The sequence below is a fragment of the Erpetoichthys calabaricus genome, chromosome 3 (assembly GCF_900747795.2).
Source record: "Erpetoichthys calabaricus chromosome 3, fErpCal1.3, whole genome shotgun sequence".
Classification (NCBI taxonomy): Eukaryota; Metazoa; Chordata; class Cladistia; order Polypteriformes; family Polypteridae; genus Erpetoichthys; species Erpetoichthys calabaricus.
In genome coordinates, this window is record NC_041396.2 from 12,094,408 (window position 1) to 12,110,839 (window position 16,432).

The window sequence follows — 16,432 nt, forward strand, 5'->3', positions numbered from 1 at the left end:
CAAGTGCCCATCTTTGTCAGAATAGACACCTTCTAAGAGAGAGCCAGTGCCCCTCAGCACCAGCATTGGATGTCTGGGCTCTAGGTTTAGGCCCTCAATGCTCACCTCTTCCTTTGGGGTTAGAGTCTGTGCCCCCTGTATTATGGTCTGTGACCCGCTGCCGAGGGCTGAACTCACATCTGAATGTCAATTATTAAGCTAAGTAGCTGACAGGAAAGGGAAGACACAAATTAGGCCTACCTCATGTGCTGCACGTCCCGCATTCGTCAAAGTGTCAACAGGACAGACTCCGTGCAGACCCCTATATCTGTGGGGGGATGTGTGCTTGTTATGTAATTATCTGACTGGTATGAAATCTCTCAGAATGTAAAGCCCCCTGTGGTAGGAGGCTGGTGGGCAGACCCAGCAGGGATGCCTGGAAGGACCGGGAAGCGGTTTATTTGTTCCCCGGGCCACGAGAGGGCAAACCACCCTGGATAAAGAAGGGACCACGGGGACGGAGCCAGGAGGCTCAAACCCATTGGGGCCCGTGGCCACCGCCAGGGGGCGCCCCGAGTGTCATGGAGCCCGGGAAACCTGCACTTCCTCCACACCTGGACAGGTGGAGGAACAACCTTCCGGGGACACCTGGAGTGCTTCCGGGTGCACATGCAGCATTTCCGCCACAGCAGGAAGTGCCGGCAGAAGGTCATCAACAAGCACCTGGAGCACGTCCGGGTGAAAATAAAAGGGACTGCCTTCCTACAGTCTGGGAGCTAGAGTTGGGAGCGGGAGCAGGATGAAACTCCCGTGAGCAGAGGAAAGGCGGTCTAAGGACAGTGCGAAGAAGGCCCGTGTTAGGGGTGTTTGGTGCAGGACCACTGTGTGCTGTGTGGGACTGTGACCCAATAAACGTGTGCTTTTATAAAGTGTTGGCGTCTGTCTGGTGGTGTTCGGACGACTTCTCACACCCCTCATACTAAAGTCCACATACACGTTTGTGTTGCTACAGAGAATTTAAAGATACACTCTTTTGTCTGTCATTTTCCCTTTGTTTACCGTGCTGGCAAACATTAACTGATTGAATCTCCTCCGTCTGCCCACCTTGACCCGAAGTGACCCATGGTTTACATGTAATCTGGGTAGCTGTACATGAAACAAACAGAAACGGGCCTGGGGAAATTTTCAAAGTACTTAGCAGTGCCCTCCATAATGTTTGGGACAAAGACACATTTTCCTCAATCTACTCCAAAGTTTAAAACTACAAATCCAACAATTCAGACGTCGTGATTCAAAGTGCACATTGCAGACTTTCATTTGTGGGGATTTGCAGACATTTCGGTCACACAACACACAACACTACATAGTCCCCCTATTTCAGGGCACCATAATGTTTGGCATCCCAGGTGTTTGTGGTTCCTCAGGTGGGTTTCATGGCTTCATAAGATACCTCAGCTTGCTTCTACCTTTTGGAGTCTGTTTTTGCCGTTGTTCAAGATGAGGGCAAGAGCTGTGCCAATGGAGGTCAAAGAAGCCATTATGTAAAACCACTGGAGACATCGGTAGGATAACCAAAATCAACTGTCTGGAATATCATGAAGAAGAAAGAACACACCGGTGAGATCAGTCATCACAAAGGGACTGGTAGGCCAAGGAAGATCTGCACTTCTGATGACAGAAGAATCCTCACTATGGTCAAGAAAAAGCAACAAATTCCTGTCTGACAGATCAGAAACAGACTTCAGGGGGCTGATGTGTGTGTGTCAGAGATGACTATCATCGGAAGACTTCATGAACAGAAACACGGAGGACACACTGCAAGATGGAAACCACAAAAACAGGATGGCAAGAGCTGTGCCAATGGAGGTCAAAGAAGCCATTATAGCTGAAGAACGAGAATGAAACCATTGGAGACATCTGTAGGATGACCAAAATCAACTATCTGGAATATCACTGATGTAGGTATTTGTAGGCATTCTAAAGGCCCGCCATGATATTTTTTTCTGTTTCTGCCCACTGAATGAAGCCCACGACATGGCCACAGGATGTCTATTGACGTGTTCATTTTGCTTGAACTCGACTGCGTGAAACACAACCAAACTAACTGTAAATGATTGGACACTAGGGGTCGCTGTTGCCCATTCAAACCAAAAAGACAGATACTCAGGACACAAAGAATTATTTTTACCGTATATTCTCACATATAAGTCGGATCTTGAAACCTGAAAAATCGATCATAAAATCAAACCACGATTTACATGCCTGTTCAAAAATGTGACACTTAATTTTTTTTACATCTTCTTGCCTCCTCCAATCTTGCACCAGTTTCTCATACACATCAAATTTTGTTGCAGCAGTGCAGTTACCAATTTCTTTCTCCACTTCAATGACTTTTAATTTAAAATCAGCTTCATATTTTCTTCTGATTGAAAGCTCCATCGTAGATAAGGGATGCTCTTACGATAAAGGTGTATGAGGGTGTGAGATACACAAAACACAAAACAGTGCAAATGACGCTTTGGAATAGTTCAGGTATTAATTCCGGTCACGTAGGCAAAATACATAGGAAAAAAAGGCCATGTGCTCCATGGTTACTCTCTCAGGTGTGTGTTAGCATATCGCAATCTCTTGGAGCAACAGCGTGAGTTTTCCACATTCGACTTATATGACCAACATTATAAAATACCAGATTTATACGGTATTATACGGTAAAATCAAGTCCCGACTTATCCGCGGGAGAACTTAAACTCGAGTATATATGGTAATCCTTTTTCTTCTATAAATAGTGCCCAAAGCACCACAGCCACAATATTACAGGCAAGTAAATCACCAAGCACAGGGGACTGTACTTTCTCCGGTCCTGTTCATCCTATATACATAGGACTTCCAATAGAACTCAACGTCCTGCCACGTGCAAAAGTTCACTGATGACACTGCTATTGTGGGCTGCATCAGGAGTGGGCAGGAGGAGGAGTATAGGAACCTCATAAAGGACTTTGTTAAATGGTGTGACTCAAACCACCTACATGTGAACACCAGCAAAACCAAGGAGCTGGTGGTGGATTTTAGGAGGACCAGGCCCCTCATGGACCCCGTGATCATCAGAGGTGACTATGTGCAGATGGTACAGACATATAAATACCTGGGAGTGCAGCTGGATGATAAATTAGACTGGACTGCCAATACTGATGCTCTGTGCCGACTATACTTCCTTAGAAGGCTGGCGTCCTTCAACATCTGAAATAAGATGCTGCAGATGTTCTATCAGACGGTTGTGGCGAGCGCCCTCTTCTACGAGGTGGTGTGCTGGGGAGGCAACATAAAGAAGAGGGTCATCTCACGCCTGGACAAACTGGTGAGGAAGGCAGGCTCTATTGTAGGCACGGAGCTGGACAGTTTGACATCTGTGGCAGAGCAACGGGCGCTGAGCAGACTCCTGTCAATAATGGAGAATCCACTGCATCCACTGAACAGGATCATCTCCATACAGAGGAGCAGCTTCAGTGACAGACTGCTGTCACCGTCCTGCTCCACTGACACACTGAGGAGATCGTTCCTCCTCCACACTATGTGACTCTTCAATTCCACCGGGGGGGGTAAACGTTAACATTATACAAAGTTATTGTCTGTTATACCTGCATTGTTATCGCTCTTTAATTTAATATTGTTTTTTATCAGTATGCTGCTGCTTGAGAATGTGAATTTCCCCTTGGGATTAATAAGGTATCTATCTATCTATCTATCTATCTATCTATCTATCTATCTATCTATCTATCTATCTATCTATCTATCTATCTATCTATCTATCTATCTATCTATCTATCTATCTATCTATCTATCTATCTATCTATCTATCTATCTATCTATCTATCTATCTATCTATCTATCTATCTATCTATCTATCTACACAATTCTCTTTCTCTTTCTCTCTCTCTCTATCTATCTGTCTTCTCCTCCACACCTCCCACCTGTCCACCTCCACCAGACTCTGGCTTGCCTGCTGGGTTCTCAACAGTCCTTTAAATAGTGTCCAGCCTGGAAGTACTTCCATCCTTCCGATTACGTGACTTGTCGGCACTTCCGGGTCAAATAGAGAACTTAAGTTTTTCTTCAGCCCAGAAGTACTTCTGGGCTTCAGTTCCCGTGACCATCTAGCACTACTGGGCTATGTAGAAAATAAGAGTCCAAAGGTCTTCCTGCAGCGTCTTCTGGTGGCACCCACGGTATCCAGCAGGGCTGTGAAGCCAAACTCCAGATCCCAGGGTGCCCTATGCTCCAGGGAAATTGCTTTCTAGTGTCCTGGGGGAGGCAGTGTCCCAAAGTAGCTACTTCCACCCCATTCTTTCACTCTTTGGGTGTCCCACAAGGGTTGAGCTGCCGACCGTCCATCACACTGGAAACTGAAACACAGGAACGCCACTTTCCCTGATTTGGAACAAAGCAAATGGACTAGGAGTGTGAAAATGTCTTTACTGTGCATTAACTCTGAACACATGACCAGCCTTACCAGAGGGGGGCGCCAAAGCCTCCTGTGTTTAAGATGACCCCCTTAAACTGTGAAATTTAAGCTAACAAAAGGAAATGAATGAATGTCATTGGATTGGATAATTAACTTGGAACACAAACGTGTGCAAATCAAAGTTTATTTTACAAAGTGCGACTCACAGCACGTGTGCTAAACAGAGACAAACATGAAATTGCTTCATACAGTAAAAACAAAGCATGCGTACATTGTTTGTGGTATTGTATTTGAAATAAATCACTTCATGCAAATCACAATAGATGTGACAAGTGCACAGAAAAACAAGGAGGGCACTGGAAAAACATGGACGTCACTGAAACTGACATATAATAATGAAGTTTGCTTCACAGTTAATATCGTTCCAAATTCCCTCAGAGTTTATGATGGTGCAGTCCTCGTTCCCATTAAAATTGTTGGGCTCTTCTGATTTCCACTTAGTGAATGTCACCGGCTTCCCATTGACGTCCTCAAATTTGCCCTCCGTCTTCCTGTCATTAATCCCGATGAACGCATGTTCACCCGTTTTGAGAATGGAAGCAATGGCATTGTTCTCCTCCTCGTTGGCTGCCATCGCGATTTGCCCACCTGCTTCGGCACACAGTCTTAACCCGCCTTCAAATGTCCCCTTACTGTTCCTCGTTGCAAAACTCTTTTGTCCGTAGCTCTTCCAGGTGGTGAGGAGGAAACCTGAGAACATACCAGAAGACTGAATTAAGCAGCCAAATTGCAGATGCATTGATTTATAAAAAAGCTGTTTTTTCCATCAGGTCGGTGTGCTGAAAAATGAAATTAAATACGATGGTTTTTGTGAGGTTATAAATTGTATGAGGGGACGTCGAGCTAAAGTTAGAAAATGGAATTTATTAGAAAATGGAACGAACCTTCAGAAAACTGATGCTGTCATTTCTTAATGTCATCTCCTCCCTTCTCAATAACCTGGAAGTGCTGGGATTCCAACAGAATAAAAGGTTTTATCTCGTCCTCACCACCATTTGTGTACCACTTTCTTCACATCGTCATCTGTCTTGAATCGACGACCACCCAGATGTTTTTTTAGGTGGAAATCACATGGTGCCAAATCTGGAGAATAAAGAGGATGTGGCACCACCTGAAACTTCAGTTTCTCCAGGCAAGCCTTGGTGTTCTTAGCAGTGTGTGTCATTGTCTTGCAGCAAAGGGACACTTTGAGACAGCACTCCCCTTGGATCGAATAGCACAGGGGTGTCCAGCAAGTCACAGTAACATGAACTAATGACTGTAGTACCCCTCAGCATGGACTGTTCGACAATTACTCAGGTGCCCGAGTAGCTGCGAGGACAAATCCTTTTATTCTGCTACTTCCAGGCAGGTGGCGCAAGTGAATTGAGAAGGGTGGAGACTCCATTGCGAAATGATGTGATCAGTTTTGTTAAGGTTCATCCCATTTTCCACTTCCGCTTCATCCCCCTTCGTATTAAGAGCAGGTTGTTGGGAAAGACAACAGGAAGGAGTCCACATGGGGACAAAGGGACATGGTGGTGGAACAGAGATAAAGGCAAAGGAGGAGGCAAGGAAGATGTGGTACCAGTCAGGCAGGGAGGAAGATCAAGAAATGTATTGGCAGACAAACAAGGAGGCAAAGAGGGCAGTGGCAAGAGCTCAGGGACAGGCTTTGGAGGAGGTGAATGAAAAACTGAAGACAAAAGAGGGAGAGAGAAGGAGGTGCAGAAGAGTGAAGACGAGGAACACGACTGGGAAGGAACAGATAAAGCAAATGAAAGATGAGCCTAACGTGAGAATGAAGTATCAAGAATAGATGGAAGAGGTTGAGATGGACGGCCGACACATCCAAGGCACTAGATGGTGTCTTCCCTGCAGCATTGAAGTTCCCCGGTTTCCCACAGGGCACCATGGGAGATGGAGTTCAGCTTCACAGCCCTGCTTGGTGCTGTTGGTGCCATTGTCTGACAATGCAGGGAGACGCAGAGATTTTTATTTTCCCTATATCCCGGAAGTACTCCCAAGTCACGGGGATGGAAGGACAGAAGTACTTCCGGGCTGAAGAAAAATGCAAGTCTTCATCTGACCCGGAATTTCTATTAAATCACATGGACAGAAGGACAGGAGCACTTCCGGGTCAAGGACTATTTAAAGGACTATGAGAGACCCATCAAAGAAAGCTGGAGTTGGGAGGGAGTGTGACAGAGCTGCTGGGAGGAGAGGAGGAGAATTATTGTGGTTAATAGTATGCATTTATTATAGTTATTGCTTGTTTATGGTGGTGAAGGTGCTTTATGGCACTTTGAAGAAGAAAATAAAAATACTTCTGGGTGCTTTTAAACCAGTGTCTGCATCTGTCTGTTGGGTTTCACGGGGCAACAGCGCCCTCACGCGTCCATTCATTGACAAGGTACATTGAAAAGATGTCGATTGAAGAAAATCCAGGGGTGGTATTTGGGGATGGAGTACGACATTCAGCATTGGTAGCAAGAATTAGGAGGGAGGAAGTAAAGGAGGCACAGAAAAGAATGAAAAATGGTAAGGCTACGGGACGGGATGAAATACCAGTAGAAGTGGAGAAGAGTTTAGGAGAAGAGGGCGGAGAAGTGCTGTGGAATCTAAAACAGCAAATTTATGAACAGTAGAGAATACCAACGGTGTAAGTGTATTTGCTAGTTATTTAAGTTATATTAAATGTTTGCCTATAAATTAGTGCATAGTCTATGGGAGGTTCTTATAACCCCCACAAGCTGAATTGCATTGGCATATTCAAACTATTTGTTGTCCCTCTGACCATAGAGTAGTCTCAGTTAGTGACCTGCCTTGCATTGTGTGCCAGGCATGGAGGGCACACAGTTTCAAACCGGGCCTTAGCGTACTCAGTTGTATGTGCAGAGGCCATAGCTTTAGAACCGTACAGAATGTGAAGCCGAGACCGGAGAAATACTCATCTTACAGTAAGCATGGAAACATTTGAAGTTTAACAAGAAGAAACATTTTTCCTTTCATTCTACCTTATGTACAGTGCATCCGGAAAGTATTCACAGCGCATCACTTTTTCCACATTTTGTTATGTTACAGCCTTATTCCAAAATGGATTCAATTCATTTTTTTCCTCAGAATTCTACACACACACACCCCATAATGACAACGTGAAAAAAGTTTACTTGAGGTTTTTGCAAATTTATTAAACTGAAAAACTGAGATATCCCCATGTCCATAAGTATCACAGCCTTTGCTCAATACTTTGTCGATGCACCTTTGGGCAGCAATTCCAGCCTCAAGGTCTTGTTGAATATGATGCCACAAGCTTGGCACACCTATTCCTTGGCCAGTTTGGCCCCATTCCTCTTTGCAAAACACCTCTCAAGCTCCATCAGGTTGGATGGGAAGCGTCGGTGCACAAGCCATTTTAAGATCTCTCCAGAGATGTTCAATCGGATTCAAGTCTGGGCTCTGGCTGGGCCACTCAAGGACATTCACAGAGTTGTCCTGATGCCACTCCTTTGATATCTTGGCTGTGTGCTTAGGGTTGTTGTCCTGCTGAAAGATGAACCATCGCCCCAGTGTGAGGTCAAGAGCGCTCTGGAGCAGGTTTTCATCCAGGATGTCTCTGTACATTGCTGCAGTCCATCTTTCCCTTTATCCTGACTAGTCTCCCAGTCCCTGCCGCTGAAAAACATCCCCACAGCATGATGATGCCACCACCATGCTTCACTGTAGGGATGGTATTGGCCTGGTGATGAGCAGTGCCTGGTTTCCTCCAAACATGACGCCTGGCATTCACACCAAAGAGTTCAATCTTTGTCTCATCAGACTAGAGAATTTTCTTTCTCATGGTCTGAGAGTCCTTCAGGTGCCTTTTGGCAAACTCCAGGCAAGCTGCCATGTTGCCTTTTAACTAAGGAGTTGGCTTCCGTCTGGCCACTCTACCATTCAGGCCATCTGATTGGTGGATTACTGAAGAGATGATTGTCCTTCTGGAAGATTCTCCTCTCCCCACAGAGGGACCTCTGGAGCTCTGACTAGAGTGAACCATCGGGTTCTTGGTCACCTCCCTGACTAAGGCCCTTCTCCCCCGATCGCTCAGTTTAGATGGCCGGCCAGCTCTAGGAAGAGTCCTGGTGGTTTTGAATGTCTTCCACTTATGGATGATGGAGGCCACTGTGCTCATTGGGACCTTCAAAGCAGCAGAAATTTTTCTGTCACCTTCGCCAGATTTGTGCCTCGAGACAATCCTGTCTCGGTGGGTCTACAGACAATTCCTTTGACTTCATGCTTGTTTGTGGTCTGACATGAACTGTCAACTGTGGGGACCTTCTATAGGACAGGTGTGTGCCTTTCCAAATCATGTCCAGTCAACTGAATTTACCACAGGTGAGACTCCAATGAAGCTGCAGAAAACATCTCAAGGATGATCAGGGGAAACAGGATTGCAATCTGAGCTCAATTTTGAGCTTCATGGCAAAGGCTGTGATTACTTATGTACATGTGCTTTCTCAATTTTTTATTTTTAATAAATTGCAAAAATCTCAAGTAAACGTTTTTTCACGTTGTCATTACGGGGTGTTGTGTGTAGAATTCAGAGGAAAAAAATGAATTTAATCCATTTTGGAATAAGGCTTGTAACATAACAAAATGTGGAAAAAGTGATTCGCTGGGAATACTTTCTGGATGCACTGTAACAAACTTTTCTCTATTCTTGTGTGGACGGTTTTGCTTTGAATTTTCACGGAACCCATATTAAAATTTAACCTTTTTGGACTGAGAGATTACTTTTTGCGTATGCGTTTGGCTCATGCTTGATCCTACGTTACTTATCAGCAGCTATTTATAAGGAGTTGGATAATTATTTAGGACTGGTAGAAACTACTCGTATAGAGGGATAAAGCTGAAGTCAAACACGATGAAAGTTTCGGAAAGGGTTTTAGAACGAAGGCTTAGAGAAGAGACCACCATAAGAGGGGGAGCAGTTTTGTTTATATGCCAGGGAGAGGAACAACTGATGCAGTCTTTGCAGTGAGCCAACTCATAGACAAGCATCAAGAAAAGCAGAAAGGTCTGAATATGATTGTCATTCGATTTGGTGAAGGCGCTGCATCAACGAGGTCTGGAGGTGCTCAAGAGAGAAAGGACGACAAGAGAAGTGTGTGAGGATTGTAGGAGTGAAGAACATGAGTTAAGAGCAGTGTTGGGGTAACAGACAAGTATCCCAGTTCAAGTTGCACCAGGGGTCTTCTTGAAGTCCCTGACCTTTTTGATCTGTTTATGGATGTGTTGAGTTGTGGCATAAAAGAGCAGTTCCCCCCCAAGTGCAGGCCTTTGTGTGGTTGACATTGTGTTGTGTTAGCACCTGAAAGGAGGAAGTGAAAGGAAGCCTGAGGAATGGAGGAGGGATTTGAAGAGGAGGAATAGACAGAGGGTTGAAGATAAATAGGAAGATTTGAGGTTTAATGATGATCAGGATTCAGAAGTTAGCCTGCATGGAGAGCCATTGAAAAGCCATTGAAAAGCAGTTGAGAAGTTTAAATATTTAGGATCAGAAGTAGCCAAGATGGAGAATTTGATGAAGAGATAACCCACAGAGTGCAGTGAGGGTGGAACAATTGGAAGAAGGTATCAGGAGGATATTGTGCAGAAAAGAATTCAGGTGAAGGTTAAGATCAGGTTTTTAAGACAGTAGTGAGACCGGAAATGATGTATGGAGCTGAGACGTGGGCAGTCAAGGGAGCGCAGGAGAAGAAGTTGGATGTGGGCAGAAATGAAAATATGGAGATGGATGTGTGGAGTTACAAAAAGGACAGAATAAGAAATTAGACAAAAGTGGGAGAGATATCTAAGAAAGTACAGGAAAGTAGGAATGGTGGTATGGACACGTGATGAGGAGACACAAGGAATTTGTGGCCAAAGAGGATTGGGAATTGAAGTCCAGGGAAGAGACAGAGAGGGAGACCAAAGTAGACGTGGATGGATAAAGTCAAAGGAGATCTGAAGGAAAAGGGTCTGAACTGGCAAGGAGACGCAGGACCAAGAAGTGGGAAAAGATGAAGAGGAAAAACAATAAGAAAGTTCTTGTAAGGCTCTGGCTGACTGTGTCCCTGATTTTAATTAAGCAGATGTATAAACGTTATATGGGCTGGAGACTGGTGGCACTGACCAGAAAAGCAGGAGACAGAGCTGGATGGTGGCAGAGTTAAGATACTAAGATTTGCATTGGGTGTGACGAGGATGGTCAGGATTAGAAATGAGGACTTTAGAGGGTCAGCTCAGGTTGGACGGTTAGGAGACAAAGTCAGAGAGGTGAGATTGCATTGGTTTGTGTGCAGAGAGATGTTGAGTATATTGGGAGAAGGGTGCTAAGGATAGAGCTGCCACGGAAGAGGAGAAGAGGAAGGCCTAAGAGAAGGTTTATGGATGTGGTGAGAGAGGACATACAGGTGATGGGTGTGACAGAGCAAGATGACGAGGACAGGAAGATCTGGAAAAAGATGATCTGCTGTGGCAACCCCTAACGGGAGCAGCCGAAAAAAGAAGAAGAAGATAAATGTCATTCAAGTCTCTGTGTGTGCGAGACTGTGTGTGTATCTGTGTGTGCATCAGAGGCCCCAGCGATGGATTGGTGTCTTGTCCAGGGCTGCTTCCGACTTTACACTTAGCATCTGTGAGCATAAATTGGATAAAATGAGTTTAAAAATGTTTAGCAATGTGTACATCAGTTCACATTATGAAGCCCTACTATATCCCAGATCTAGTCTGGGATGTTCAAATCCTGCACCAGATCATTGTCTGTTGTGACTGGTGGGCAGACTATGAGAGATAACTCATAGAAATGGTTGGGACACCTTGAGTACCCTCCCAATTACCGCTTCAAAACAACCATATGTGAACTATGCAAATGAACCTCATACATATGTAATCAAGGCGCTGCAGTCATCCATTGGCTGGTAGAGCAGCTCCCACCTGATGCATCCAGACATCGCCACTTTCATTTGAGGGGATCCTATGGTGTGCTCCACACTGCACTGATGTCATGTTTCCACCAGGGTTCCCCACCTGGCTGGGGAATAAAGTCTTGTTTCGTGTCTGGACGACACACCCAGTCACTGAAGGTTACATTTCAGCATTTCATGGCATGGTGATTATGTTCTTCCTGGTTCTAGTTCTCCATCCATCCATCCATTTTCCAAACCGCTGAATCTGAACACAGGGTCACGGGGGTCTGCTGGAGCCAATCCCAGCCAACACAGGGCACAAGGCAGGGAACCAATCCCGGGCAGGGTGCCAACCCACCGCAGGACACACACAAACACACCCACACACCAAGCACACACTAGGGCCAATCCAGAATCGCCAATCCACCTAACCAGCATGTCTTTGGACTGTGTGAGGAAACCGGAGCGCCCAGAGGAAACCCATGCAGACACGGGGAGAACATGCAAACTCCACGCAGGGAGGACCCGGGAAGCGAACCCAGGTCCCCAGATCTCCCAAGTGCGAGGCAGCAGTGCTACCCACTGCGCCACCGTGCCGCCCCTCTAGTTCTCTAAATTCATTACTTTTACTTTGAACTGATGACTTGTTAAAGCTTTTCATGGCCAAGGTCAACCACAATAACCACTCTCTGTCTGATATCACTTTGACAGACCACATGTTCATGGGGTGTGTAAGCACTAAGATAACCACATGTTCAAGAGCTTTTACTTCTATGCATGCGGAAAGTTGAGAAAATGGCCAGTTTACCATTCAAGTTTCCTACTTTTCATATTTACAAATCCAGAACAAAACAGAAGAACTTTCAGTTTCAACATACAGTTATAATAACATATAAAATCGGCAATAATCCTTCTTGTACCTTAAATCACAAGAATGAAATCACACTACCCTGCACTCTGAACTGGAACTTTATTGGAGTTTACTGTATATGTGTTGTAATCTGAGGGCTTTGGTGATGGCAATTCTCAGATGATCCAGGGGTTGGCGCTGTGTGATAACTGCCTCTCTTTCCCTCCTGCTGCAGAAAGGAAGATTGACAGCTCCCATCCTCCAACATCACTTCCTGGGTCCGCCCATCTGGACCCACCTCTTCCTGCCAGCTTAAGTCACAATCGCAGGAACTGCCTTCTTGTCAGTCACCTAAGAGGACTCTGTTCTTGGGAGAGCTTTCTCTGCATTTAACATGCGTTTTATTTATTTATTTGTTTGTTTGTTTGTTTGTTATTTTATTTTTTATTCAATTAGTTAAACAGGGTTTGCTGCAAGGTGCCCCCAAACCCTGATTTTATCTTGTCTTGCTCTTTCAATGTGAAAAAGTCGGGTAACTTCCAAATCTAACAGGAACTGCTAAGGATGTACTTAAAAAGTTGGAAATGGTAGAGAGAGAAGTGCTGCTGAGATTAAGTAGGCTGAAATCTAAAATGTTACCAGGGCCAGATAACATTTATCAAAGAGTGCTTAAGGAACTTTGTGAGCGCCGATATAAAACAATGGCACATAATTTTTTTCAAGTTTCTGCACACTGGGGAAATTCCTAAAGTCTGGAGGCTACAAAATATTATCCAGTTGTAGGAAAAGGGTGATGAGGTATCACAGGTAAATTAATGGAAAGAAATTAGGGACGAGAAGATCAAGCAGATACTCAACATGGTAAACATGGTGTCCCTCAGGAGTTAGTGCTGGGGCTACTACTCACTTTAATATACATAAATGATCTGATAAGAACGTCAGTCAATAAGATGGTTAAGTTTACAGATGAAACCGAGATAGTTTGATTGGCAGATAATCTGGAATCTGTTAAATCATCAAAGAGGGACTTGGACAGCAGACAGGCTTGGGTAGATTTGTGGCAGATAAAATTTAATGTCACTAAATGTAAATTGTTACATGTGCATGTAAAAATGTGAGGTTTGAATACACAATGGGAGGTCTGACAATTGAAAGTACTCCTTATGAGAAGAATCGTCACTGTCTACATCCAGTTTGCATACAAAAGTGATCAAGAAGTCTAATAGGATGTTAAGTTATTTAGCGCCTGCAAGGTAAAAGTCAAGGGAGGTTATGTTTAAGTTTTGTAACACATTAGTGAGGCGTCACATGTAGCATTATGTTCAGTATTGGTTTCTGTATTACAAAAAAGACATAGCAGCACTAGGGAAAGTCTAGAGGAGAGCGACTAGGCTGATTCTTCACCAAGAAGCGCAGTGCTGGCAGCATCAGAGTGTGGGGATGCTTCTCTGCAGCAGGTCCTAAAGGCTCTAAGGGGAAAAAATAAATGCAGTAAAATATGGGAGAATCCCGGAAGAAATTCTGATTCAGTTTGCAAGAAACCTGTGCCCTGAGAGACGGTTCGTTTTTTAGTGAGACAATGACATTTTCAATACTGTCGCAACTTTATTGGAATTGGTATTGTTCATTGTTTGCAAAAATTGCTTTGAAAATAAGAACATATTACTTTCAGTTTTTAGGATACACTTATCCAATATGTCTCTTAAAGGTTTAGCATATAAGGAATGCAGACGTTTTGAGGTAAGATAAGTTCTGCTAGCTAATTATGGCTCTGAAGAGGGGTGATCTGGGGCAAATTGATTAGTACAGGCAAATAAGAATCTCACTGTGTTCTGTACATGTTACAATAATGACCTCTATCTATCTATCTATCTATCTATCTATCTATCTATCTATCTATCTATCTATCTATCTATCTATCTATCTATCTATCTATCTGTTATATAGTGCCTTCCACATCTTTCTATGTATCTATCTGTTACAGTGCATCTGGAAAGTATTCCCAGCGCATCACTTTTTCCACATTTTGTTATGTTACAGCCTTATTCCAAAATGGATTAAATTCATTTTTTTCCTCAGAATTCTATACACAACACCCCATAATGACAACATGAAAAAAGTTTACTTGAGATTTTTGCAAATTTATTAAAAATAAAAAAATTGAGAAAGCACATGTCCATAAGTATTCACAGCCTTTGCCATGAAGCTCAAAATTGAGCTCAGGTGCATCCTGTGTCTCCTGATCATCCTTGAGATGTTTCTGCAGCTTAATTGGAGTCCACCTGTGGTAAATTCAGTTGACTGGACATGATTTGGAAAGGCACACACCTGTCTATATAAGGTCCCACAGTTGACAGTTCATGTCAGAGCACAAACCAAGCATGAAGTCAAAGGAATTGTCTGTAGACCTCCGAGACAAGATTGTCTCGAGGCACAAATCTGGGGAAGGTTACATAAAAAGTTCTGCTGCTTTGAAGGTTCCAATGAGCACAGTGGCCTCCATCATCCGTAAGTGGAAGAAGTTCGAAACCACCAGGTCTCTTCCTAGAGCTGGCCGGCCATCTAAACTGAGCGATCGGGGGAGAAGGGCCTTAGTCAGGGAGGTGACCAAGAACCCAATGGTCATTCTGTCAGAGCTCCAGAGGTCCTCTGTGGAGAGAGGAGAACCTTCCAAAAGGACAACCATCTCTGCAGTAATCCACCAATCAGGCCTGTATGGTAGAGTGGCCAGACGGAAGCCACTCCTTAGTAAAAGGCACATGGCATCCCGCCTGGAGTTTGCCAAAAGGCACCTGAAGGACCCTCAGACTATGAGAAAGAAAATTCTCTGGTCTGATGAGACAAAGATTGAACTCTTTGGTGTGAATGCCAGGCGTCACGTTTGGAGGAAACCAGGCACCGCTCATCACCAGGCCAATACCATCCCTACAGTGAAGCATGGTGGTGGCAGCATCATGCTGTGGGGATGTTTTTCAGCGGCAGGGACTGGGAGACTAGTCAGGATAAAGGGAAAGATGACTGCAGCAATGTACAGAGACATCCTGGATGAAAACCTGCTCCAGAGCGCTCTTGACCTCAGACTGGGGCGACGGTTCATCTTTCAGCAGGACAATGACCCTAAACACACAGCCAAGATATCAAAGGAGTGGCTTCAGGACAACTCTGTGAATGTCCTTGAGTGGCCAGCCAGAGCCCAGACTTGAATCCGATTGAACATCTCTGGAGAGATCTTAAAATGGCTGTGCACCGACGCTTCCCATCCAACCTGATGGAGCTTGAGAGGTGCTGCAAAGAGGAATGAGTGTAACTGGCCAAGGATAGGTGTGCCAAGCTTGTGGCATCATATTCAAAAAGACTTGAGACTGGAATTGCTGCCAAAGGTGCATCGACAAAGTATTGAGCAAAGGCTGTGAATACTTATGTACATGGGATTTCTCAGTTTTTTTATTTTAATAATTTGCAAAAACCTCAAATAAACTTTTTTAATGTTATCATTATGGGTTGTTGTGTGCAGAATTCTGAGGAAAAAAAATGAATTTAATCCATTTTGGAATAAGGCTGTAACATAACAAAATGTGGAAAAAGTGATGCGCTGGGAATACTTTCCGGATGCACTGTATATAGTGCCTTCCACATCTATCTATCTATCTATCTATCTATCTATCTATCTATCTATCTATCTATCTATCTATCTATCTATCTATCTATCTATCTATCTATCTATCTATCTATCTATCTATCTGTTATATAGTGCCTTCCACATCTATCTATCTTTCTGTCTATCTGTTATATAGTGCCTTCCACATCTTTGTATTTATCTATCTATTATATAATGCCTTTCATATCTATCTGTCTGTCTATCTATCTATTATATAGTGTCTTACACATCTATCTGTCTATCTATTGTCTTCTTAGCTATGACAGTAATTTATGATATAGTACATTTTATATCTATCTGTTCTATATAGTGCCTTTCATTATCTATGTATCTATTTTTACTTTATATAGTTCACTTTATATCCATCTACCTACCTATATATCTGTCCTATATCTATGTGTATGTTTTCATTTCATATAGTGCCTGCCATATTTCACTATTTCATTTTATATAGCACTGTACATATAGTGCCTTTCTGTATCTATGTATCTATTTTACTTTATATAGTGCCT

At 43.8% G+C, this 16,432-nt stretch overlaps 1 protein-coding gene across 1 annotated transcript in view; it reads right to left on the bottom strand.

Moving 5' to 3' along the window:
- Positions 1-4,606: 4,606 nt before the first annotated feature.
- Positions 4,607-16,432, bottom strand: part of LOC114647656 (collectin-46-like) — a 61,242-nt gene continuing 49,416 nt past the window's right edge. The window contains exon 10 of the mRNA XM_028796262.2: positions 4,607-5,188. Coding sequence (XP_028652095.2) covers positions 4,812-5,188 — 377 coding nt within the window. The 3' untranslated portion in view covers positions 4,607-4,811. The remainder of the gene's footprint in view (positions 5,189-16,432) is intronic.